Below are 25,822 nucleotides of genomic sequence, written 5' to 3'. Positions count from 1 at the left end.
TCTATCTGAGTTCTTGAAGTGCATATCCTGTATCAAAAACTGGTTGTCCTCAAATTTCCTCCAGATAAATTCTAACAAAACGGAAACTCTGATATTTGCTCCCGAGAAAAAGATCCCCCTGATCAAGAACTCCCTTGGTGCTGTGGGTGCAACTGTTAAAAGCAGCTTCAGAAACCTTGGGGTTGTGTTTGATCAGTCAATGTCTTTGGAGGGTCACTCAACTGACCAAAAACTGTTTCTATCACCTCAGAAATATATCTAAAGTGAGAAATTTGCTGTCAAAATTGGATCTCGAAATGATCATTTCATCTCGTATTGACTATTGCAATTCTTTCTTTACTCTTTTCAACAAGTCAACGCTAAAAATATTCCATACGGTACAAAATGCAGCTGCCAGACTTTTGACTGGTGCACCCAGAACAGCCCATATCACCCGCATTTTATCCAGTCTTCATTGGCTTCCAGTCAAATTCCGCATCGAGTTTAAGATTTTAGTCCTGACTTTCCATGCGTTGCATGGTGGGGCCCCTCAGTACATCACTGACTTGCTATGCCCCTACTCTTCAAGGCGAAGCCTACGGTCTTCAGGCCAGGGTCTTCTAAAGATCCCAAAAACTTGTTTTAAAACCCGTGGAGACCTGGCATTTCAGGCTATAGCTCCAGACTCTGGAACAACTTGCACCAGTCCCTCCGTGATCTTGACTGTCTTGACACTTTTAAGAAACATTTGAAAACTTCTCTTTTTAGTAAAGCTTTTAGTTAATGCACCTTTTAACTATCATTTTTAATCCAATTTGTATCCTTTATGATGTTGCCCCTGTTGTTTTACTTCACCTATGTTTCGTACAGCGCTTTGTGATTTAATCTGTGAAAAGCGCTTTATAAATAAAATGTACTTACTTACTCTTTATTAGGGAAGCGCAAAGCAAATGTGGCCAAAGATATCGCTGGGTGATATGGCTGAAAACTGTAACACAATATAAGAGTTTTACATTATATATATTATCGATAATTATTGATTGACTTAATGACTTATCAAAAATAAGGACCAGAAGAAAAATATACCAATGTATTAAAATATTAATACTATATTAATATTACTCAGCCATCAAGGCAGAAAGGTAAGGAAATGTCAACACAACCATGGAAAACACTTAAAACAATCAATGTAAACAAAACTCTAAAATAACATTGAACACTTACAGATAACGTAAAAAATTTAAAAAATAAGAAATAAGTAATAAATGCTTAATTAAGTGTAACAAAATAGTGCAGGTTGTGAAAATGTAAACATAGAGAAACCTGAAAATAACTATTTTCTTCAGGTTTACTGACATTCTGTTGAGGTAACTTTTCCTGTTTTGTCAAAAAAATATTTGCTCTATGCAGCACTCATGTTTAGTTTCTCTTCTGACTCCATGCAAAGTAACAACCATGAGACAACAAGATGGCGCAACCAAACTTGATAGTTGATACTATTACATGATTGGCTGTTAGCGTGTCACTCCCACTGATCACTGATCACTTCCCGTATTGTCCGGTCACCAAAGAGCAAGCGTATTGGTTCATGAAACCAACATTACTTACGACATAAAAGAAAAAAAAATTAAATCGAACACATTTTTCTATTGATATAAAGTATGTGTCTGTCACGATATAAATTGATATATTTTTTGCCCAGCCCTGGCCAGAGGAAGTGGAATGGAAAAATAAGAGTGCTGAACAGGAAATAACACATAAATCAAGGAACTAATTAATGTCATGTGTGATCATGACAGTGGGAGAAACAAAAAGTGAGCAAAATTCACAAACATCTACATATTCATTTGTCACTTCTTTTTGTGTTTTTTAAGTCACAAACAAGATTACAGAAACTTTTAGATGGGGCTCTTTGTTGAAAAGAGCAATAGGTCCTTTCATATAAGTCTCCAGAAGGGTCCAATAACATCCAAATAACGGCGCTAGATTTTGGGCTGGTAGTTTTTGTTTTTTAAAAAGACCATCTGGAGTGGTCTGATTACTCGCTAAATATATTATAAGGTCACTCAGTTGGCAATGCTGATCCCTCCTACTTTGCCTTCTTATTCTTTGGCAGACCCTGTGTGGATAAGGTGTGCTGACTCTTCTCACCCTGGACACACACTATTCTCCCCTCTCCCCTCAGGCAGGAGACTACGCTCCATCCAGACCCACACCTCCTGCCACCTGAACAGTTTTTTCCCCTCGGCCATCAGGCACATGAACAATAACTCCTAACAGTAGCTCCTTGAATTCTTTGCATTCCTTCTAAGTCTATAACAAGATCTGATAGCTCAGTTACAGCTCTTTTTATTACCAAATATGTGTTATATGTGTTTTATGTTGCACGATTGCACCAAGAAAAATTCCTAGTTTGTGAACCCGTTCTCAAACAATGGCAATAAAACTATTCTGATTCTGATTTAAAGGGGAACTGCACTTTTTTTTTAAATTGTTGCCTATCATTCACAATCCCTATGTACAACAGGAACACATATGTTTTTCTTTTTTTTTTTTATCGTAATACACGACACGTACGAGCAGGCTTCCATAGTGCCTGTAAAGCCCTCTAAAAAAACGTCCAAAAGTCGCCAACAATACTCCATTTACATGTGGTGACCTGAATAAGTATTAGTGATATTGGTATAAGCGCTAACAGAGACAAACTACTTTTAGTGGTGCCGTGATCACAGAGGGCTAACAAGCTTATGCTGCTATATTGACATACTGAGACGGTGAGCTGCGGCATCACCTCTGAGTTGGTGAAAGTTAATTGTAGTTTATAGCCAATGACTCAAACCTGAATAATAGAAGGTCGTCGCCATAAACCGAGAAGTTGGTCAACTTTGACATTCAAATTAGACTCGGAGATGGCAAGAAAGACACAAAGACGCTCGTTTGTGGCACTTTTTTTAAGCCTTTGTGAGGATTATGATTAATTCTTCATCTAAACGGGAAGATATGAACATCCCATCAGTCGGCATCCCAGTAAGAACCGACACTGTGCAGTGATTGTTTTATTATGTCCGTAGTTTGTATTTCTTGTTTAGCACTTAGCAATGGTGTTACTTGCTGGATCTGCTTATCAGTCAGCTTCTAAAACTTGTAGCTCATCCTCTGTATATTCAGGCTAAAACATATAGGCTTTCTGGATCATCATTTGTCCCGAAATAGTCGTTGTTGTCTCTCATGAAGACTGCCGTGATTAGTAGTAATTGTTTTTGCTGAAGGAAATAGCAAACGTTGCGATGCGTCTGTGAATTCAATACGCCAGCGTATGCTCTGCTTAGGGTGTTGCCTCAACGACACGACTTCGGATAAGCAGAAGAAGGTGGATGGATGGACAGACGGTAAGGGTGTAACGGTACACAAAAATTTCGGTTCGGTACATACCTCGGTTTAGAGGTCACGGTTCGGTTCAAATGGGTTAGCATGTTTGACGTGTTGTCAGAAGCATACTCTACTGCTGCTGAACAATGTCGGCAAACCTCCGTCCTCCATTGTTGTATCGCACCGCGAAGCCGAAGTGTTCCCAAACGGGAGATCTTAACGAGGCAAGAGGGTCTTCCAGCTGGCTTTTACATGTTGTCGTAGCCCGTCGTAGCACTGCTAGCATGCCGTTTGTTGTGCCTCGGTGTGCATTGTTTACACAACGTGCGGTACGCTACTTAATATGTCCGTGTGGAAACTCGTTCGGTACACCTCCGAACCGAACTGAAACCCCCGTACCGAAACAGTTCAATACAAATACACGTACTGTTACACCCTTAACTGACGGACGTATGGACATATGCTTAAAATAACCAAAATGCGTAAATATTACATTTTATTGTGAATGTGCCTTTTACTACATTTTATATATACTGTACTTACAGTGTGTATATGAAAACGCTCATTGAGGTTTTTGGATGTTTTTAAAGTACGTTATAGGCAAAATAGAGCAAATCCCATTACCTACGTTGTTAGCTGACTTTTGCTAGTGTTTATTTACGAATTAGAATACACAAAATAAAATGTGTGCTTGTCTCACAATAGAATTGTGGTGCAGTTCCCCTTTAAGACGCAGAGTTATGATGCCATCGACTGTACCCAGTTGTAAGTAGCTACTGTACATTGACAGTTCCATTATGGATTTATGGGCAAGGGTGAACAACAGGGGGCGCAAAATCTATTTGTGGTGTCATGAGGAACACTGGTACTGTATATTAACCTACACTGGAGTGTTTTCAATGTTCTATAACATAAACAATGTGTCAATGTGGTCCCCGCATCTTTTACTGTTGTGTATGCAGCCCTAAGTGAAAAAAGGTTAAAGGTTAGGTTATACTTGTTAATTGCCCCTAGAGAACTTTGGAAGAATGCAATACTATATAAGTGCATGTCTCTGAGGATCATTTTCTCACATTTTAACATGGATAAGATCACATGTACTGTGCAAAGGTTAAGTCAGCCAGGTTGCAGCAGCAGCAAAAGTTGTGTGGGCTCACCGGAGAGTCTTAAAAATCCAGAATGTAACCTGCTGCAACAGCTGGATTAAATTACACAGTCAAATCCTTACACACTCACACACACACACACACACACACACACACACACACACACACACACACACACACACACACACACACACACACACACACACACACACACACACACACACACACACACACACACACACACTTTTCAGAGTGCCAAGAAGGCCAAACTATTAAATTAATGTAAAAAAAAACAATATTCTTGTGTTCATTAAATCACATGTCACCCATTCAGTTTTAATGTGCAAAACATAGTAAAAGTAATTTAGTTTTATGGCAAATTAAGCGTATGGAATACATTGCAAATGCTGCAAAGACTACGACAAATTGGATGGAAAATTTACAAAAAATCAGGAGGAGTGTTTTTATTAATCACCTGATCAATAAAATGCGTAAAAAAAGTAATGTAGTCTAAAAACTTTTGACAAAACATTAAAGGTCCCATATTACGCAAAAGTGGCTTTTTAATGATGTTCTAGCAGTAATATGTGTCCCTAGAGCAGGGGTCGGCAACCTAAAACGTCGAAAGAGCCACATTGGACCGAAATTACAAAAAATAAATCTGTCTGGAGCCGCAAAAACTGAAAAGCCGACACTTGTGATTTAGGGCTATATAAATAAACATTGATTGATTGATTGATAATGAAGGCAACACATGATGTAGGTGTCTATATTAGCTATAATAGCCTACTATAAAAATGACTTTGTGTCCCGGGCTGAAGCAAATCTTCGTTGACAGAAATGTTGAAATTTAAAATGTATTCTACATATTTTTACAACATTAGAAACCATTAGTAAATCAGAGGCTACTTAGAAGGTGAGATAACTCCTGGAAATGACTGGCTTTTAATGACCAAAGGTATAGATGTGTGTGTCCAAGTTAAAGGAAATGGCAGGCTGTCTTCTTTTAATAGATTTATTACAATCTTTGGCAAGCTAGGTAACATTTGCTGTGGTCTGGAACAACATGGCACACAAACAACTATCTGAAATGCAGCCAATATTACATACAGATAATGTGTCATGAAACATGCAAAACTAAATGATATGCAAAGAGGATAAAAGTAAAGTAAATTAAATGAGCTCAAATATACCTACAAATGAGGCATAATGATGCAGTATGTACATACAGCTAGCCTAAATAGCCTGATTAGCACTCAAACAAGTCAATAACATCAACAAAGAACACTTTGTGCATTCACGCACAGCATTAAACTTTTGGTGGACAAAATGAGACAAAGAAGGAGTGGAAGATTTTACATGTAAACAAACTGTTGCGTCACAGTCCAGACTATGGTGGGATCAAGAACCGCCAATATTAGTAGGACAAAACGATGTTCACCAAATATCATAGTAAACATATCAAACAGTGGGATTTCTAACAATTGGGAAGGTTTGTGTCATGTTTGTCTTCAAACAACAACCATACTAAAACAAAACAAAAATTTTCCCCCCATCTTTTTCCATTTTCAATTCCTTTTTTAAAAATGCTCCAGGAGCCACTAGGGCGGCGCTAAAGAGCCGCATGCGGCTCTCGAGCCGCGGGTTGTTGTCCCCCGCCCTACAGCCTTGCTTGTTTGCTGCACTTTCGTGGGAAAGAAGCACCCATATGCTTGCCCTTTAAGTTGCATCTTTTAGTAATATTACAAATGGAAAAAAAATCCTTCCATTTGGACATGATACCGCCACTAACCTGACCCAGCTAGAAAAAAAGACTTTGCTACATTTCTTAAAAGAACTGGAGTTATTCCAACTATCCGTCAGTCAGCTACAAACTTTCAAGCTTTAAGTTTGATCATGTTGTTTTTATCAGCGTATAGGCTAACCTAGTACGATGTTGCTGTTAAAATGCGATTACAAGGTTAGCACATAAAGTAACTACCGTATGCTAAAGCTACGCTGTAGTGGACGGTTGTCCCTTGCTACATCACGCTTCAAATGTCATGGCTTCACTATAAAAAAAGTTGTAACTTTTTTTAAAGCATATTTTACGTGTGTTGAATTAAATTGTATTCATGTATCATATGTATTGAAGTCCAGTATTAGTAGAGGTGGGGGGAAAAATTTTAATTTTAGCTCGCATCGGAATTTGAGTGTAAAATCGATTAGTAAACATCAATAATCAATGTATTTATTCCAAATAAAGTAATGCAGACAGTTCTAAAATTTGGCTGACTGCAGGGAGCCACCTCACAGAGAGATCAGACCAGCACCTTTTCTATAGGGCTCTTACATCCAGTTGTGCACACATTTCCATGGATTTAATAAATGTGGGAATTCATTTTTTATTACAAATGCACTGTTTTTTGAAGTTGCAAGTGATAAGTGATTATTTAGTGAAACGGAAAGAAATTGCATCAACATACATACAAACCCCAAAACCAGTTAAGTTGGCTCGTTGTGTAATTTGTAAATAAAAACAGAATACAATGATTTGCAAATCCTTTTCAACTTATATTCAATTGAATAGACTGCAAAGACAAGATATTTAATGTTTGAACTGAGAAACTGAATTTTTTTTGCAAATAATCAGTATCTTAGAATTTAATGGCAGCAACACATTGCAAAAAAGTTGGTACAGGGGTATTTTTACCACTGTGTTACATGGTCTTTCCTTTTAAAAACACTCCGTAAACGTTTGGGAACTGAGGAGAACATTTTTTTAAGCTTTTCATGTGGAATTCTTCCCTATTCTTGCTTGATGTACAGCTTAAGTTGTTCAACAGTCCGGGGTCTCCGTTGTGGTATTTTAGGCTTCATATTGCGCCACACATTTTCAATGGGAGAGGTCTGGACTCTAAAAATTGTTAAAATAATTTAAAAGATCCCAAACACTTCTTTCATGCCCTAACAATCACTATTTTTGATTTATTATTGATAATCCTACTTCGCAGAAATGTGTTTATCGCAGTCAGGCCTGGAACTATTGTAGAAAGAACTGTAAGGCTAACAAGAAGCACATTTAAGTGGTCTAAATTCCAGCATCAAGGATAGATTTTGGGCAACACAATATTTACAACACGTTGCAGTTTTGCTCTAATCAAATGACATGTTGGCGCTGGTTGGTGTTAAAATATGCTGTCAGATCTCAACTAGGTTACTGCTTGGGTTTTCAGAGAGACACACACACACGACGTGCCCCGAGGTGCTTAATTTTTGGGAGCGGTGGAGTTTGATTTCATGACCTGCGTGAGTCGTGCGTCAATGTGTTGCTGGTTACTGTGTGCACAAGGAGATAGACGCATTTCTAATAGCTTCAATGTCCTTATTCATTGTACTCATTTGCAAAGGCTTTATTTAACAAAGTGTTATGTTCAGTAATGCACTCACTTCAATGCATTATAATAAAGTCGGACCTTTGACGCGATTATCTACACGGTCTTCATTTTTTAGACGGTGGACGAGATGAAAAATAAAACTGCACAGGTGGTCTTTGAGTTGCACCGTTTTTGAGATTTTCCATGTAGACACTCCTCTACTGCATATTCATGTTATTACGCTCTAACCTGTGGTGTTTTGCTATGTTTTCAAACATGCAGCAGACATCTGTGTACCACATTTAATGGGCATTTTTTCTTCTACAAGCAGTCCTACACTGCATCTACAACAGAAACACGCTGAAGGTGCACGCATGGAAGACGCTAGTAATAACTGCGAACATGCCCTGGAATCCAGTTGCAAGACAATGCATATCGCAGTAAGTTTTTTGATAAAAGAGATATGTTGAAAATATTTATCTTCTATGCGAAAATATGAATGTCATTAACAAAACACGAGCAGACACCAAAACACATCAATTGAATTTGTTCTAAGCAGCTATACAATTATAAAATGATATTTCTGAAAAGACGATAGGTTTAATATTTCTATTTTTGACAGTCCATTTATGTTGACAAGCATACGTACGACTGGTATGCAGCGCGATCACCTCCGGGCAGCGTAGCTCGATTGGTAGAGTCGCTGTGCCAGCAACTTGAGGGTTCCAGGTTCGATCCCCACTACCACCATTCGAGTCACTGTGTTGTGTCCTAGGGCAAGATACTTTACCCACCTGCTCCCAGTGCCACCCACATTGGTTTAAACATAACTTAGATAATGGGTTTCACTATGTAAAGTGCTTTCAGTCACTAGAAAAAAGCGCTATATAAATATAATTCGCTTGCTTCGCTCCTTTCTCAAAGATATTTCTGCACAGGTTTGCACGCACTTTTCAGACTTTCTATATAGAGATGCAAAACAGCTCCGGCAGAACACTTTTAGTCTTGATAAATCATACTGCATACATAAGCATCTTTTCTTCCCAGTATTGTAGGCAACTAATAAGTGGCATATATTCTCCATTTTCATGAAGACAGACACTCTAAATAGATTACAGTCCTTATTTTACCCACTTAAGAGCCGCAATCCTATGCTCACAGGTATAGTAGATCAGCTCTGTGTGTGCTATCAAGTTTGCACGTGTTTTAATACACGCAAACCTATAGTTGATCAGGCCCAAAGTCATGACTTAGTGACTGCAGATTTGCTTTGTCCACCCCTCAACGTCTTTAATGAGTAGTGTCCTCGTTACTACGCCCCTGCTCGTCAACCTTTCAAGATTATAATAATAAATACAGCACGTCATAATAGTTTCATATTTTATTTTCTGCACTGTAATCAGAGAAGTCACTGCGGTTCCGATGAGGTGAAAAGGTCACCATGTTCAAAGTACACAAGTTGGTTGTTAAACTTACTTGAACTGCTGGTGTTCCCGGGAGCTGCGGATCTTAGAGGAAAACCTCTCGGAGAGTTTGTCTAAACTGCGCGAGTATTCTATTTCGATCTCCGCCTTGCGACGGAAAAACTCCTGCAGGTCCTGCAGCAACTGGATGCGGGATTCTGACTGTTGCTCCAAGCATTTGAACTGCTCCACCAACTGGTTACGGATTTCTGTTGGAGATACCAGCAAACAAACAAAAACAAAGTAGTTAATTGGAGTTAAAATGCATTTTCGACAAACATAACTATTTTCTGAACAGTTCCACCACCAACATTTTATTTTTTCGATTAGGCATCAACAAAATATAGCTGATGATATTTTTAGTTGGAGTATCTCACAAAGAGAAGAGATTTCATCATATCTTCTCAAGGGCTGATACTACAGCTGGGCGATATGGCCTAAAATGTATATTGCGATATATATTGCAGCCACCTGCGACAACAACATATATCACCATATATTATTTGATATATAAATAATAATAGAACCATTTCAAAATGGGTTGCAAAGGATTCTAATTTACAAAACCCAAAACCTGTGACATGTTGTGTAAATCGTAAATAAAAACAGAATACAATGATTTGCAAATCATTTTCAACCTATATTCAATTGAACAGATTGCAAATACAAGATACTTAATGTTCGAACTGGAACACTTTGTTATGTTTTGCAAATTTTAGCTCATTTTGAATTCGATGCCTGTAACATGTTTCAAAAAAGCTGGCACAAGTGGCAAAAAAGACTGGGGAAATTGAGAAATGCTCATCAAACACTTATTTGGAACATCCCACAGGTGAACAAGCTATTTGGGAATAGGTGGGTGCCATGATTGGGTATAAAAGCGGCTTCCATGAAATTCTAAGTCATTCACAAACAAGGATGGGGCGAGGGTCACCACTTTGTGAACAAATGCGTGAGCAAACAGATCCACTCACCCCCGTTTACATTCAAGAGCTTAGCTGAGCGGTTTTGCTATGCTTTTTTTTAATCCTTCTCCAGTGTGTAGTGTAGCATGTTTAGCTATTCATTGTCCTTGAGTCCTCAAGTGATACTGGTCCTTAGAACAAACGCTTTTTTTTTTGTCGCCATGGAGGCAAGTATTGGTGATTTAGAAGCTGCACTGTGGAGGGACATTAGCAGCGGTCGGCGGCCCGGAGACGGAGGAAGACAGCTCAGACACCGGTGAGGACAGCAGCTTGGCGGCAGACGGCGTAATGGCTTTCGACGACACCCCGGCCGCCTTTAAAGTCGGCAGTGCGGAGGTCCTCCTAACCTCTCCCGAAACCTTGAGGGTCATCACCACATCACCTGGACCCCCCGCGGCCTACACATAATTCAGGGGTTTCTTTGTACATCCCGGGTCATTGTTCTCAACCTCACCAAAACCCGCGAAAACCACCCCCACCCCCACCACTCCTACCTGCCCCCCCCCCCCCCCCGTCTTCAACTCCGCCCCTCCCCCATCACCTGGCCGATGAACAATGGGCCCCGCTCCCCCTCCCCCAAGTCTCTCCACACAAACAGTGAATTGGACTGCAATACAACTTCAATAACAACCATCATCCCTCCATCTTCTGGACAGTACCTCTGCCCAGCGGACTCTGATTCTCTTTTTGGTTACGGTGGTCTACACATCATCCACCTTAATGTGAACAGCCTCTCTGGAACTAAACTCGACCAAATCAGAGAAATGTTCCACAACATTAAGGTAAAAATCCTGTGTTTCTCTGAAACTATTTTAGATCAAAGTGTTTCTGACTCAAAGATAGAGATAGAAAACTTCTCGGTTATCAGAAAGGACAGGAATAAACATGGTGGTGGTGTTTGTATGTATATTCACCAGGATATAAAATACATAACTCGCACTGATCTTAACCACAATAACCTTGAATCTGTGTGGGCAGAAATCAAATTCACAAACGCTAAGCTGGTACTGATAGGGACTGTATACAGACCCCCTAATCAGAGTGATTTCTATGGTGCTCTCGAGGAGTGCTTAGCAGGGGTAGACAACGTGGAGAAAATTATAACTGGAGATCTGAACACAGATATTCAATGCAGAGATGCGCCTGTCTTCAAATCTTCCAGCAAGCGTGGTAATCTGCACGGCCTCTCCCAGCTAATAACACTACCCACAAGGGTGTGTGATTCCACCCAATCAACCAGAGATCTCATTCTCACATCAGACCGGCATAACATAAAAAATAGTGGGGTCATGATCTGTGGTCTTAGTGACCACTATCTAACCTTCTGCACCCGCAAAATAACTAAACCCAAAGCCAATGGCCACATAACAGCTCAATCCAGATCCCTTAAAACATACTCCAGTGATAATTTCAACCTTAAATTAGGTGAGTGGGACTGGTCCCCTGTGCTCACGAGCAACCTGGTCGAAGATGCTAGGGATCGCTTCAAAACAGTGTTCCTAGCGATACTAAATGATATGGCTCCCGTGAGAACAGTCAGGATCAAAGCCCGCTCCGAACCATGGATGAATCCAGACCTATTAGCTGCCATAAAAGACAGAGACAGAAAATACTTTGAATACCAAAAGTGTAAAACCGACGTACATAAACAACTAGGGGTGTGGGAAAAAATCGTTTCGAATCGCGATTCTCACATTGTGCGATTCAGAATCGATTCTCATTTTGAAAAAATCGATTTTTTAAATATTTTTTTAAATTACTTTTTAATTTTATTTTTAATTTTATTTTTTAATTAATCAATCCAACAAAACAATACACAGCAATACCATAACAATGCAATCCAATTCCAAAACCAAACCCGACCCAGCAACACTCAGAACTGCAATAAACTCCAATAACTGCAATAACTCCTCTCAATTGCTCTAATTGAGAGGAGACACAAACACGACACAGAACAAACCAAAAGTAGTGAAACAAAAATAAATATTATCAACAACAGTATCAATATTAGTTACAATTTCAACATAGCAGTGACTAAAAATCCCTCATTGATATTATCATTAGACATTTCAACTCTCAAGAAGCAATGCAATAAATTAAGAAATAAGTCAACCAACCTGACTAAATCCTTAAAAAAAAAATACATTAACGACAAAATAGAGGAAAACACAAATAAGCCACGTGAGCTCTGGAAAATTCTCAACAACCAGCTTCCTGGTTGCAGCCAGAAACTTAAAACCAGACTCACCAACATCAGCATCAAGGAGGGTGACTCCCTCATTACAGACAAAATGGAGGTAGCTAGCAGACTTAACATCTTTTTCACCAGCATAGCCGCAACTCTTGTCAACAAGCTGTCCCACCACTCTGGTCGCTTTGGTGTAGAACACATTAAAGCCTTCTACAGAAAGCTAGGAGTATCCAACGATGATTTCAAATTAGAAATGGTCACAGCTGATGAGGTGTTTAAAAAATTGAGCACGTTCCACCCTAACAAGGCCACCGGCCTTGATAATATTCCCTCCAGATTCCTCAGGGACTCTGCCTCCATCATTGCCCCGATCATCACGCACATAATAAACCTATCAATTACACAAGGCCAAGTACCAAAAGATTTTAAGATAGCAAGAGTAACTCCCCTCTTTAAAAAAGGAAGCAAATTGGAACCTGGCAACTACCGACCTGTTTCTATTCTCAGCTCCATTTCGAAAGTAATGGAGAAAATAGTGTATGAACAGGTCGATAGTTACCTTGCCACTAATAAACTCATGTACAAATTCCAATCCGGCTTCAGAACTAACCACTCCACTGACACATGCCTTCTCTATCTGACCGACCACATCAAACATGAGGTGGACGTGGGCAAATACTGCGGCATGGTCATGCTGGACCTTCAGAAGGCCTTTGACACCGTTAACCACGCTATACTGTTGGATAAGCTCAGAGCAATCGGATTTAACAAAACCTCATGGAGCTGGATGCAATCTTACTTGGAGGGGAGGGAGCAGGTGGTAGAGGTGAACGGCACCATGCCCCCCCCCCCCCCCCCCCCTCTCGGTGAGCTGTGGAGTCCCCCAAGGCAGTATATTGGGACCTTTACTGTTCCTAATATACATAAATGACATGTCATCGGCATGCGACTGTGAATTGTTTTTGTTTGCGGATGACTCTGCCCTGCTGGTATCCGACAAGGACAAGTCACAGGTGGAGAAAATCCTCAGTGCTGAGCTCTGTAGAACTTGCACCTGGCTCGCTGACAACAAGCTATCCATACACTTGGGTAAAATGGAATCCATCCTGTTTGGGTCCCACATCAACCTTAAGAAAGTCAATGACTTCACTATAAAAGTGGGTGACATTGTTATCACCAGGAAAGATGAGGTCACCTACCTAGGTTCCATTCTAGAGGCTAACCTTTCCTGTGATAAAATGGCAACCAAGGTAATCAGAAAGGTTAACCAACGAACAAGATTTCTCTACAGAATCTCCTCTCTGGTCAACAAAAGCACCATGAGGATTCTGGCGGGAACTCTCGTTCAACCCTTTTTCGATTACGCATGCACCTCCTGGTACCCTAGCACCTCCAAAACCCTCAAATCTAAACTCCAAACATCTCAGAACAAGCTAGTCAGGTTACTTCTAGACCTCCACCCCAGATCCCACCTCACTCCTACCCACTTCTCTAAAGTGGGCTGGCTCAAGGTGGAGGACAGAGTTAAACAACTTGCACTGAGCCTAGTCTATAAAATCCACTACACCTCCCTGATACCGAAGTACATGTCAAACTACTTCCTTAACGTAAATGACCGCCATAACCACAACACCAGGGGGAGCTCCACTAACCACGTTAAACCCAGATTCCGAACTAACAAAGGTCTTAACTCATTCTCTTTCTATGCCACATCAATGTGGAATGCGCTCCCAACAAGTATAAAAGAAAGGGCATCTCTATCCTTCTTCAAAACCGCAATAAAAGTTCACCTCCAGGCAGCTACAACCCTAAACTAACACCCTCCCCGGATTGCTAATAATCAAATGTAAACAATCAAATGCAGATACTTTTTCTTATGCCTACTGATCTCTCTCTCTCTCTCTCTCTCTCTCTCTCTCTCTCTCTCTCTCTCTCTCTCTCTCTCTCTCTCTCTCTCTCTCTCTCTCTCTCTCTCTCTCTCTCTCCACTACTTGTCCACTACTCGCTGTCCATATCCTACCCCCCCCTCGACACCCCTGATTGTAAATAATGTAAATAATTCAATGTGATTATCTTGTGTGATGACTGTATTATGATGATAGTATATATGATAGTATATATCCGTATCATGAATCAATGTAAGTGGACCCCGACTTAAACAAGGTGAAAAACGTATTCGGGTGTTACCATTTAGTGGTCAATTGTACGGAATATGTACTTCCCTGTGCAACCTACTAATAAAAGTCTCAATCAATCAATCAATCAATTTATAAAAATAAAATAAAAATGAACAATAGTGTCACAGTGGCTTACACTTGCATCGCATCTCATAAACTTGACAACACACTGTGTCCAATATTTCCACAAAGATAAAATAAGTCATATTTTTGGTTAATTTAATAGTTAAAACAAATTTACATTATTGCGATCAGTTGATAAAACATTGTCCTTTACAATTATAAAAGCTTTTTACAAAAATCTACTACTCTGCTTGCATGTCAGCAGACTGGGGTAGATCCTGCTGAAATCCTATGTATTGAATGAATAAAGAATCGTTTTGAATCAGGAAAAAAACGTTTTTGAATCGAGAATCGTGTTGAATTGATTTTTTTTTAATTTTGAATCGAATCGTGACCCCAAGAATCGATATTGAATCGAATCGTGGGACACCCAAAGATTCACAGCCCTATAAACAACCCAATAATAATAACCTCAAACTTAAAACTACACTCACCAACATCAACATCAAGGAGGGGACCCCCTCATTACAGATAAAATGGAGGTAGCAAGCAGACTCAACACCTTTTTCACCAGCATAGCCACAACTCTAGTGAACAAGCTGTCCCACCACTGTGATCGTTTTGGTGTAGAACATATTAAAGCTTTCTACAGAAAGCTAGGAGTAATCAACAACAATTTCAAATTGGAAATGGTCTCAGCTGACGAAGTGCTTAATAAATTGAGCGCGCTCCACCCTAACAAGGCCACCGGCTTTGATAATATTCCCTACAGATTCCTCAGGGACTCTGACACCACCATTGCTCCTATCATCACACACATAATTAACCTCTCAATTAAACAAGGCCAAGTACCCAAGGATTTCAAGATAGCAAGAGTAACCCCCCTTTTTAAAAAGGTAGCAAATTAAAACCTGGTAACTACCGACCTGTTTCTATTATCAGTTCAATTTCGAAAGTAATGGAAAAAATTGTTTATGAACAGGTCGATAGATACCTTGCTACTAATAAACTCATGTACAAATTCCAATTCAGCTTCAGAACTAACCACTCCACTGACACATGCCTTCTCTATCTGACCGACCACATCAAACATGAGGTGGACGCGGGCAAATACTGCGGCATGGTCATGCTGGACCTTCAGAAGGCTTTTGACACCGTAAACCATGCTATACTGTTGGATAAGCTCAGAGCATACGGATTTGATAAAACCTCAACGAGCTGGATGCAATCTTACTTGGAGGGGAGGGAGCAGGTGGTAGAGGTGAACGGCACCGTGTCGCCCCCCCTCTCAGTAAGGCAGTATATTAGGGCCTCTACTGTTCCTAATATACGTAAATGACATGTCAACAGCATGCGACTGTGAATTGTTCCTGTTTGCGGATGACTCGGCCCTGCTGGTATCCGGCAAGGACAAGTCACAGGTGGAAAAAATCCTCAGTGCTTAACTTCTTAGTGTTTGCACCTGGCTCGCTGACAATAAATTACCCATACACTTAGGTAAAACGGAAACCATCCTATTTGGGTCCCAAATCAATCTCAAGAAAGTCAGTGACTTCACTATAAAAGTGGGTGACATTGTTATCACCAGGAAAGATGAGGTCACCTACCTAGGGTCCATTCTAGAGGCTAATCTTTCCTGTGATAAAATGGAAACAAAGGTAATCAGAAAGGTCAACCAACGAACAAGATTTCTCTACAGAATCTCCTCTCTGGTCAACAAAAGCACCTTGAAGATTCTAGCGGGAACTCTCGTTCAACCCTTTTTTCGATTACGCTTGCACCTCCTGGTACCCTAGCACCTCCAAAACCCTTAAATCTAGACTCCAAACATTCCAGAACAAGCTAGTCAGGTTACTTTTAGATCTCCACCCCAGATCATACCTCACTCCAACCCACTTCTCCAAAGTAGGCTGGCTCAGGGTGGAGGACAGAGTAAAACAACTTGCACTGAGCCTAGTCTATAAAATCCGCTACACCTCCTTGATACCGAAGTACATGTCAAACTACGTCCTTAACGTAAATGACCGCCATAATCACAACACCAAGGGGAGTTCCACAAACCACGTTAAACCCAGATTCCGATCTAACAAAGGTCTTAACTCATTCTCCTTCTATGCCACATCAATATGGATTGCACTCCCAACAGGTGTAAAAGAAAGTGCATCTTTATCCTCCTTCAAAACCGCGCTAAAACAACATTTCCAGGCAACTTCAACCCTTGACTAACACCCTCCCCCTTCCACATCCCACCTCCCCGGATTGTAAATAACCAAATGTATTTCTAATGTATATACTTTTTCTTATGCTATCTGAACTCACTATGTTCTCTGCTCGCTGTACATATCCTACCAAGTCAGACCTACACTGTTTCAATGCCCATTTCTCTGATGATGCAATTGTTGATGACTGAAGTGCTGATATCAACCAAACCCTCCACATCCCACCCCCCGGATTGTAAATAATATAAATAATTCAATGTATATACTCTGATGATTAACTTGTGTGATGACTGTATTATGATGATAGTATATATTTGTACCATCATACCATGAATTGATTTACGTGGACCCCGACTTAAACAAGTTGAAAAACGTATTCGGGTGTTACCATTTAGTAGTCAATTGTACGGAATATGTACTGAACTGTGCAATCTACTAATAAAAGTTTCAATCAATCAATCAAAAAAGCTAGCTCGCTAGCGTGGGCGCTACATTGTGTTGAGGACGCCTTCATTCACTTGTCGCTGTAAAATTTGTGGGACACAGGTAGAATGTTTCATCAATATGTATTATCACAATATGACGATAGTATTAAAAGCTCTATCGTCAGCCATATTTAAATAATTTTTATTGTATATCATCTTCGTCTATAATGCGCAACCCTAGGCAGTATTATAGAATGTTAGAAAGTGGATATAATAGGATACGTTGCTACTAAACTTGGATTAAACGAGTAGTCAGTGTACAGCTGGTATAGATTTATTATCCACTGAAAATGACTCATCCAAACAGCCATTGTTGTTTAAAAAGCTGAATACTTTATATGATATACAACATTTCCTCAAATAGTGGCCTCTGACAAATGCAATGCCCCATTAATTCCCCAGTTGTCATGTCCACTTAAATGAATGCATTTCAAATAGACATAAAAAATAAAAGGTACCAATATCAGTAATTGCAAAAAAAAAAAAAAAAAAAGAAGTCCAGTAAAATATATAAATCATACATATGATTAACATTTTACATTAGTGTGATTAGAACCATTACTTTAATACATTTTAAACAATTTTAATAAAAATGTATTATAAAATAATGTCACAAATACTGCAGTATTGTACAGATTCCTTTCCAGAATTTGTACAATATTGCAAATGTATACTGCATTAGCATATTACAATACATATTAAATTACAGTATACATTATCTCAATTAATTAATTATTCAAGAAAGGATGAATTTAGGGCTATTAAATTTTTTTTTAAAAATACTCAAATTAATTATCATGTATTATAAATCATGTATAAACACAGTTTAAAAATCACAAAATGTATTACTCATTTTCCTGAACCGTGGGTGGTTACCAGAAAGGCAGCCTGACCTCAAACAGACTCCTGGTACTCTCTGCATTTGAGTAAATAAATGACCCCAGCCACCATGTGAGGGATTATTATTCATTCAGTTCATAAAACATTGGAAAAAAGTGCATGAAAATTCCTTATTATCAGTGTTTAACATAAGAGGGCGGTCATTTAGCTTGTACGTCTAATAGGCCGTAAGGTGAACCCGTTTTTCGTTTCATCTCGTTCCCATATCTGGGCACTAAATAATTTTTGGTTCTTAAAAAAGATATTTTGGTTTTCAATGAGAAAAAAAAAGTTCTCCACTGGACATCCAGGCACATTTTTTAAATTAGTGTTTAAAGTCGGGACTATTTCTTGCTTGGCGTAACAATATTTTCGTCTCAAGAGGTGACGTTTTTGGCACGTGCTTCACATTCGACCAATCGGGTAGCCGCGCAGATCCAAGATGGCGATGTCAACAACGTCTAGCGATGAAGAGGAAAATACTCCAAAACACCTTAAAAAAGTTCCAAAAAAGAACAACAAAATATGCTACATGCATGTTACGTCTGTTAGGAATGAAGAGGTGAATAATTTCACTATCACAAGGTGGGATACTTACAGGAATTGTTTAAAACGGTGGCTTTGCTGTGATGGCGAGTCTCATAAAGTAGCTGAGACATTCAACTCCTGTATCGATGTTGAATTTAAAGATATTCCTGATGACGCAGGGCTTCACCCGACTTGTTATCGGCGGTTCATTGATAAGGAGCGTTTGGATTCTGCCGAAATACTGGCCAATCGGCTAGATGTGGGTCAAGATGAGTTTGTGGCATCGGACAACACTTCAGTCGCGACAAGTGACATTATAAAGAAAAAACTAAGATCGAAGACGGGCCTGCCTATCGATTCTGCTGGCCCTGTGCTCCCTGCCATTTGGATCATTTGCAAGAAAACGGACAAGAGAGTTACTGTGGGAGGCAAACGGCAGAGGGACCATCTTTCACAGGCAGAAACGCTTTCAGCAGGTAAACACACACACACACACACTACACGTAGCACTTACACACATACAAACCATTTAATCATCTTTTATTTTTAGGCCAGTTGATGAACACTGCCAGGATAAAGCAAGACAGTAGCATTCTCTTGCATATTGAAGACAGAGACTGTGTGGCCATGGAAGTGCGGTACCACAAGTCCTGTTCCAGACAGTACACCAGCATCATGACAAAGTCTGATGTAACAGTTACTGGAACCGCAGATGAAGAAGCGTGAGTTTTTAAATTGCATCATCAATTATATACACACTATAAATTACAATTCATATTATAGATGCATGACAGATACAGTGTCAATAATTATGAAATGAATATAGAATAAATGAAAGTTTCACTTTTTGAATTTACTTTTCCATATTACATTTGTTTTAGATGCACTTGTAAAGGCTGTTTGTATGTAGCTACAATCTTGACTGCATACTTTTTGGCACATATTAAGTGTGTGTGTGTGTGTTTCTTTTCAGAAGTGAACCAACCTTTGATGCCAGCTACAACATATTCTGCGAGAGGATCATCCGCCAAAGGATAATTGTTAATCAGGAGGAGCTGAGAATGAACCAGCTACGACAAATGTTTTTAAGTACGGTGCAAAAACATGAAGAATGTGATGCTTCAAACTACAGGTAACAGAAGCTTTTTTTTGGCAGCGATGTAAAACACTTTTATGCTGGAAAATATAAAAATAACAATATCCATCCATCCATCCATTTTCTACCGCTTGTCCCTTTTGGGGTGGCGGGGGGTGCTGGAGCCTATCTCAGAATAAATAATTTAAAAAAAGGCTTTGATAGTATATTTAAACTACTAATACTTATGAATATATTTTTATTTACACCCGTGTGCTCCTCTTTCTCTGTGTTCTTATGTTGCAGGCAGCATAAATTAAAGAGAAGGCTGACTCTGGACTTTCCCCAACTGGTGTTTCAAGCGCAACATCTGCGAACTTGTTTTTGTTGAGACATTGTCTGCAGATAAGCTGATAGACAGGCTACCTCATCCATCAGGTACAGACACAACTGAGTCAACTGAAGTAAGCCAAGGTGAAAGTGACACTGAACACATGGCAAGAACAACAGCTGGTCCGCAAACTACTGAGAACACGAGGACACTTTATAGTGCAGCGCTGATATTGAAGCAGCTACTATATGACTCTCCCGGTATGACGTGCCCCTGGCCACCCACATCAGATGATTTAAATGTGTCTGATGCAAAATCTGTTGTGCCACTTGAACTGTACAATGTTACTGCTTGGATTGTAGGTGCAACAGAGGAACCAACATTAGCCTGTTATGTTCTTATTCCAGAAGATGTGAACCTAAAAGTGATATCTGTTTGTCAAGACATTATGTATCTTGCATCTAAAGGTCGGAGACAAACACCCAAATCATTATGTCTTGGTCTAAGTATTCGGCATTTAATAGGTTCCTCACAAGTTGTGTCACTGCTGAGTGGACTAGGACATTGTGCTTGATGAGACATTCTCTCAAAGGTATAATGTCTGCCCCTTCACCCAATGGCAATGGATGGCACATTGCGGATGGGGAGTTAAAAGTCACACTTAATCAGTTAGTTCTCTAATCAAAATTTGAGTTTTTGCCCATTTGAGAAAAATCCCTCAGAGTATTTTACTATTTCTTTTTTTTTTAGTTACTTAAGTTAAATACTTTAAAATAGAATGTGAGGTTACAGTGCACTTGACTTAAAAACAAATTATAATAATCATAGTTTGAGTTTGTGCCAAATTTGAGGAAAATCTATCAAAGAATTATTGAGATATGGCTTTAACAATGTGCAAAGTTAAGACAAAATAATAAAAAAATGTATTTAAAAAATAACAAGACCTGCTGTGACATCAACACATTGTTTTGTTCATGTAATATTGTTTTGTACCATATTGTGTACAGATTCTAAAATGTAATGCAGTTTTTGTTGTATTTCCATTTTTCTGCATTATTCGATATTTTGATTGATGTCAGCCATTTTGGGCCAAAGTGTTCTTTATTTTATTTTTTACTTCCTCTTATAACACAGTATCTACTGAAATGTTTAATGTATAAAACATCATTGTTTAGCAAAATGTACCACGTGTATGTTCAATTGTACAGGTTGCTATTCACTTATTTTGAAGCGTTTTTGTAATTTTTTTTGTATGTTTCATGGTTTAAATTCAAATTAAAGTATACCAATGCTAATATACTTGTCTCAAATGTTAGGTATATGTAGTAATGTCAATTTGTGAGAGAGATTCTGTTTCCAGAATGAATGTAAATACATTTACAAGAAAAAAACAGCTGCATAAGATTTTTCGTTTTTTTGTAATTCCTATTTTTATACATTTATGGCTCTAAAAAAAACCCGCCAGGATATTTTGCGGAGAACTTTTAACCTAATGTCCACAATGGCATTGTCTATGCAAAAATGCAAAAAAAGAGTAGTGCCCAGACGTGGGAACGAAAATCACTTTTAGCCACTTTTTCCTGGTTCACCTTATGGCCTATAATTGTAAGTATTTTTCAAGGTTATAAAATTCTTCCCGTGCATAATTGAAAATTAGAAGAAAAAAAAACTGTGGAGAAGGAGTTGCCCAAGCCAAGCCAGTAAGCATCTATAGTCCTCACATGTGTGACAGGAGCTGTAATGAGAAGCGTATGTGTGTCTCAAGAGCACAGTGGTGGAGTACAATTTCTCCTCAAGAGGAACCTGACGCTGCAGAGTAGATTGCAGCGCCTTCTGCCACTGGCAAACCCACCAGAGAAACCTGACCCCTCTTTATCCGTCTGTCATCAGCTGCAATATCTGATCCGTTTCAGCAAGATAGAAATAACTTTTTTTTTTTTTTTTTCGGCACAAAAGCCTTGAAGGTAAAATGAGTAATGGTAATTGTAAGGAGTAGTGTTGTCCCGAAACTAATATTTTGGTACCGGTACCAAAATGTACTTCGGTACTTTTCGGAACTTTTCTATTTAAAAGGGGACCACAATAAATTTCAATATTGGCTTTATTTTGACAAAAAAAAACTTACGGTACATTAAACATATGTTTCTTATTGTAATTCTGTCCTTAAATAAAATAGTGAACAGACAAGACAACTTGTCTTTTAGTAGTAAGTAAGCAAACAAAGGCTCCTAATTTGGCTGCTGACGTATACAGTAACATATTGTGTCATTTCTCATTTTATTATTTTGTCAAAATGATTAAGGACAAGTGGTAGAAAATGAAATATTAATCTACTTGTTCATTTACTGTTAATATCTGGTTATTTTCTCCTTTAACATGTTCTATCTACACTTCTGTTAAAATGTAATAATCACTTATTCTTCTGTTGTTTGATACTTTACATTAGTTTTGGATGATTCCACACATTTGGGTATCAATCCGATACCAAGTAGTTACAGGATCATACATTGGTCATATTCAAAGTCCTCATGTGTCCAAGGACATATTTCCTGAGTTTATAATGATAATATAATTTTTTTTTTAAACGAAGGAAGATTTTGTGATGTTAAAAAATATTGATGTAATCATAGTAGTATCGACGAGATATGCTCCTGTACTTGGTATCATTGCAGTGGATGTTAGGTGTAGATTCACCAATGGCGTTTGTTTAAATTGTAGCATCCCGGAAGAGTTGGTGTTGCAGGGAATTATGGGAATTTGTTCTGTAGTGTTTATGTTGTGTTGCGGTGCAAATGTTCTCCCAAAATGTGTTTCTCATTGTTGTTTAGTATAGTTTCACTATAGGGCACATATTTCTGACAGTGCTGGTGTTGTTCATACGGCCACCCTTAGTGTGACATGTATGGCTGTTGACTAAGTATGGTCTTCATTCACTTATGTGTAGTGTGTTAAAAGTTAAGATGATCATCATTGATTTTTAAGGATCGGACATAGTCAAATGTAGACTTGACTTTATCAACAGTAGACCTTTTATTTAACACATTCAATGACATGACTACGGTAAGCTGCGTTATGTAGTAATGCATGTAATAAATGTACTATATTTGTCACCATGGAGACAAGGATTAGTGATTTAGAAGTAGTTACAACACTGCTGACCGCGGACGGACATTAGCTGCGAGCTAGTTTATGTTTAGTTACATTCATTTAATGTAACTAAAGCACCTCTTCCTGAGAGCGTTTCAGTGTTATAACGTCACCTTTATTTTTATTTATTAAGCCAAAATTTGTCCGTTCTCCCTTTTTTGTCTACACAATGTGTCTGCTTGTAAGTACTCGGTGTGTGTGCGCTGCCGAGCGTGTTCGCCCATGCTTAAACTGATTTTTTTTTTTCTCACCCCTCCCCAGCGTTTACCTGTTTCTCACCTTTTTTGTAAGGGGCGCCGGAAGTTGGCAGACCCGTCAGCGATCCTGTTCTGTCTCCATGTAATGTTTGTCTGCTCTTGAATGGGATTGTGCTGAAAATCTTAATTTCCCTTTGGGGATTATTAAAGTATTTCTGATTCTGATTCAAGCCTGTATCATAATCATATCTGATCGGGACTTCGCTAATTATCATTATTTTCATTATTATTATTGTTATTATTTGGATTATTTTTTCCATCCATTTTCTACCGCTTGTCCCTTTCGGGGTCACGGGGGGTGCTGGAGCCTATCTCAGCTGCATTCGGGCGGAAGGCGTCGTACACCCTGGACAAGTCGCCACCTCACCGCAGGGCCAACACAGATAGACAGACAACATTCACACTCACATTCACACATTGGGGCCAATTTAGTGTTGCCAATCAACCTATCCCCAGGTGCATGTCTTTGGAGGTGGGAGGAAGCCGGAGTACCCGGAGGGAACCCACGCAGTCACGAGGAGAACATGCAAACTCCACACATAAAGATCCTGAGCCCGGGATTGAACTCAGGACCTTCGTATTGTGAGGCGCATGCAATTGTATTAATTGATTATTATTATTAGTTATTAGTCTTTTACCGCCTTTAAACTTTTCTGCTGTTCTTCATGGGAGGTCCTGGAAGAACAGCTGACTCAGGACTTGAATAGAAATTAATAAGAAAGACTGAAAATAATCCATCATGACAGAAAACATGGGAAGAGAAAAGCCAATTAATTAATGCGATCGATCTACCCACGAGCTAATGAACTATAAATGCCACCGGAGAGGCTCGCTGTAACCAGGTCAGCAGATTTGTCCTGACTCGGTGAGGAAAAAAAGTGTTGTCACCATGCCAGCGACCATGTAATAGCAGCGTTCGTTGGTCATGCAGCAAAAACCATTGCATGTTCCTGCAAATTTACTGGCAATTTTTTTCATTTAACCCACCTCTATGTCGTGTAATGTTGGCTTTTGTGACGCTACCACTGTTAATGAATCCAATGAACTCTTTACTGCGCCAACAAAATGGTCTGCAGCATCACGCCAGCAGTGACACATGCAGGCGGCGTTTCCACGCTGCAGAGAGTTTCAATTTGGTCAGCCAAGCCCTCCATGCAGATAAACGCAGGCTCTGAGAAAGCTTGTCATTTGAGGTGAAACAGTGATGTTGTGCAGAGGAGCCTTCCCTGTGATGTTCAGCTCAGAGCAGCCTGCTTCAACTCTGCGGTTAACCATCCAGCCAGCCCTCCCTTTTATCAGAGGGCCTCCCTTCCCCTTCACAGCTTTGCTTCTTTTTTTTAAAGCTTGTGCGAGTATGCAAGAGAGCATGAGGAAGCAACTTCACAGCTACTCGGGAATGCCTTCTGTTCCCACAAGCGCTCGCTTTTCCAGTTTGTGTTTGATTTCCTTAAGAAAGCAAATCACAGCGAGGGAAAATGTGACACTGACGTGGGTGAGGGACAGGGAGGACGTTTGAAAACAGACAAAGAGATGGAACTCTGAAAAAACAGCTGCAGCTTTACATTTGACACAGGAGGTTAGGAAAATAGGTCACACACACACACACGTGTGCACCACCACCATCGCAACTAGACGTGTGTTAGATATCCACATCCACTGGTGAATGATTCCCAGATTTTGGAGAGCTTCATGGGCTGTGGCTGTATTCAAAGTGACGGATGCTTGCTTGTTCTCCATACTGTGGTTTAGGAGCAATGACGTAAATGAATTTCTGCAGTTTAAGTGAAGATGATACCAAAAATGATTCTCCTGCACCCTCTAAAAGGGGTCCTTCATCCATGTGTCACAGAATAACACAGTAAAGCTCTTTAAGACTAGCCTGCAACCAGCTGCACAATTTTTACACTAAGAAAGTCGTCTTATATTCACGGTCTACCGATCTGCACATGAAAACCAACCGGTGGCACCAAAAGCTGCTTCTTCAAAAAAGTCAGAGCTTTTCTTCCTGTCACTCACGCAAACAAACACCAGTGACTTGGAGAGATGCAGCCAGGTCTCAAAGGATTTTGGCAAATTAAAGATTTTGGAGTAGTAGTTATGATGCCGATTTAGATAGACCAGAGCTGGGCAAATATTTTGACTCGGGGGGCCATATTGAGAGAAAAAAAGTGTCTGAGCGGCCAATGTGTATGTGTGTATAAATTATATGTACACAATTAGCTGTAAAAATCT

General features: G+C 39.4%; 1 protein-coding gene across 5 annotated transcripts in view; it reads right to left on the bottom strand.

Annotated features, from left to right (window-relative positions):
* The window catches only part of srgap3 (SLIT-ROBO Rho GTPase activating protein 3), a 256,795-nt gene that overhangs the window by 156,842 nt on the left and 74,131 nt on the right, over window positions 1-25,822 (bottom strand). For all 5 annotated transcript variants that reach the window (XM_062054132.1, XM_062054140.1, XM_062054149.1 and 2 more), the window contains exon 2: window positions 9,287-9,482. In XM_062054132.1, the coding sequence (XP_061910116.1) occupies window positions 9,287-9,482 (196 nt within the window). The remainder of the gene's footprint in view (window positions 1-9,286; window positions 9,483-25,822) is intronic.

This window comes from Entelurus aequoreus, linkage group LG01 (genome assembly GCF_033978785.1).
Source record: "Entelurus aequoreus isolate RoL-2023_Sb linkage group LG01, RoL_Eaeq_v1.1, whole genome shotgun sequence".
Lineage (NCBI taxonomy): Eukaryota > Metazoa > Chordata > Actinopteri > Syngnathiformes > Syngnathidae > Entelurus > Entelurus aequoreus.
The sequence above is the reverse complement of the archived record's forward strand: the minus strand, read 5'-3'. Positions and strand labels throughout refer to the sequence as shown.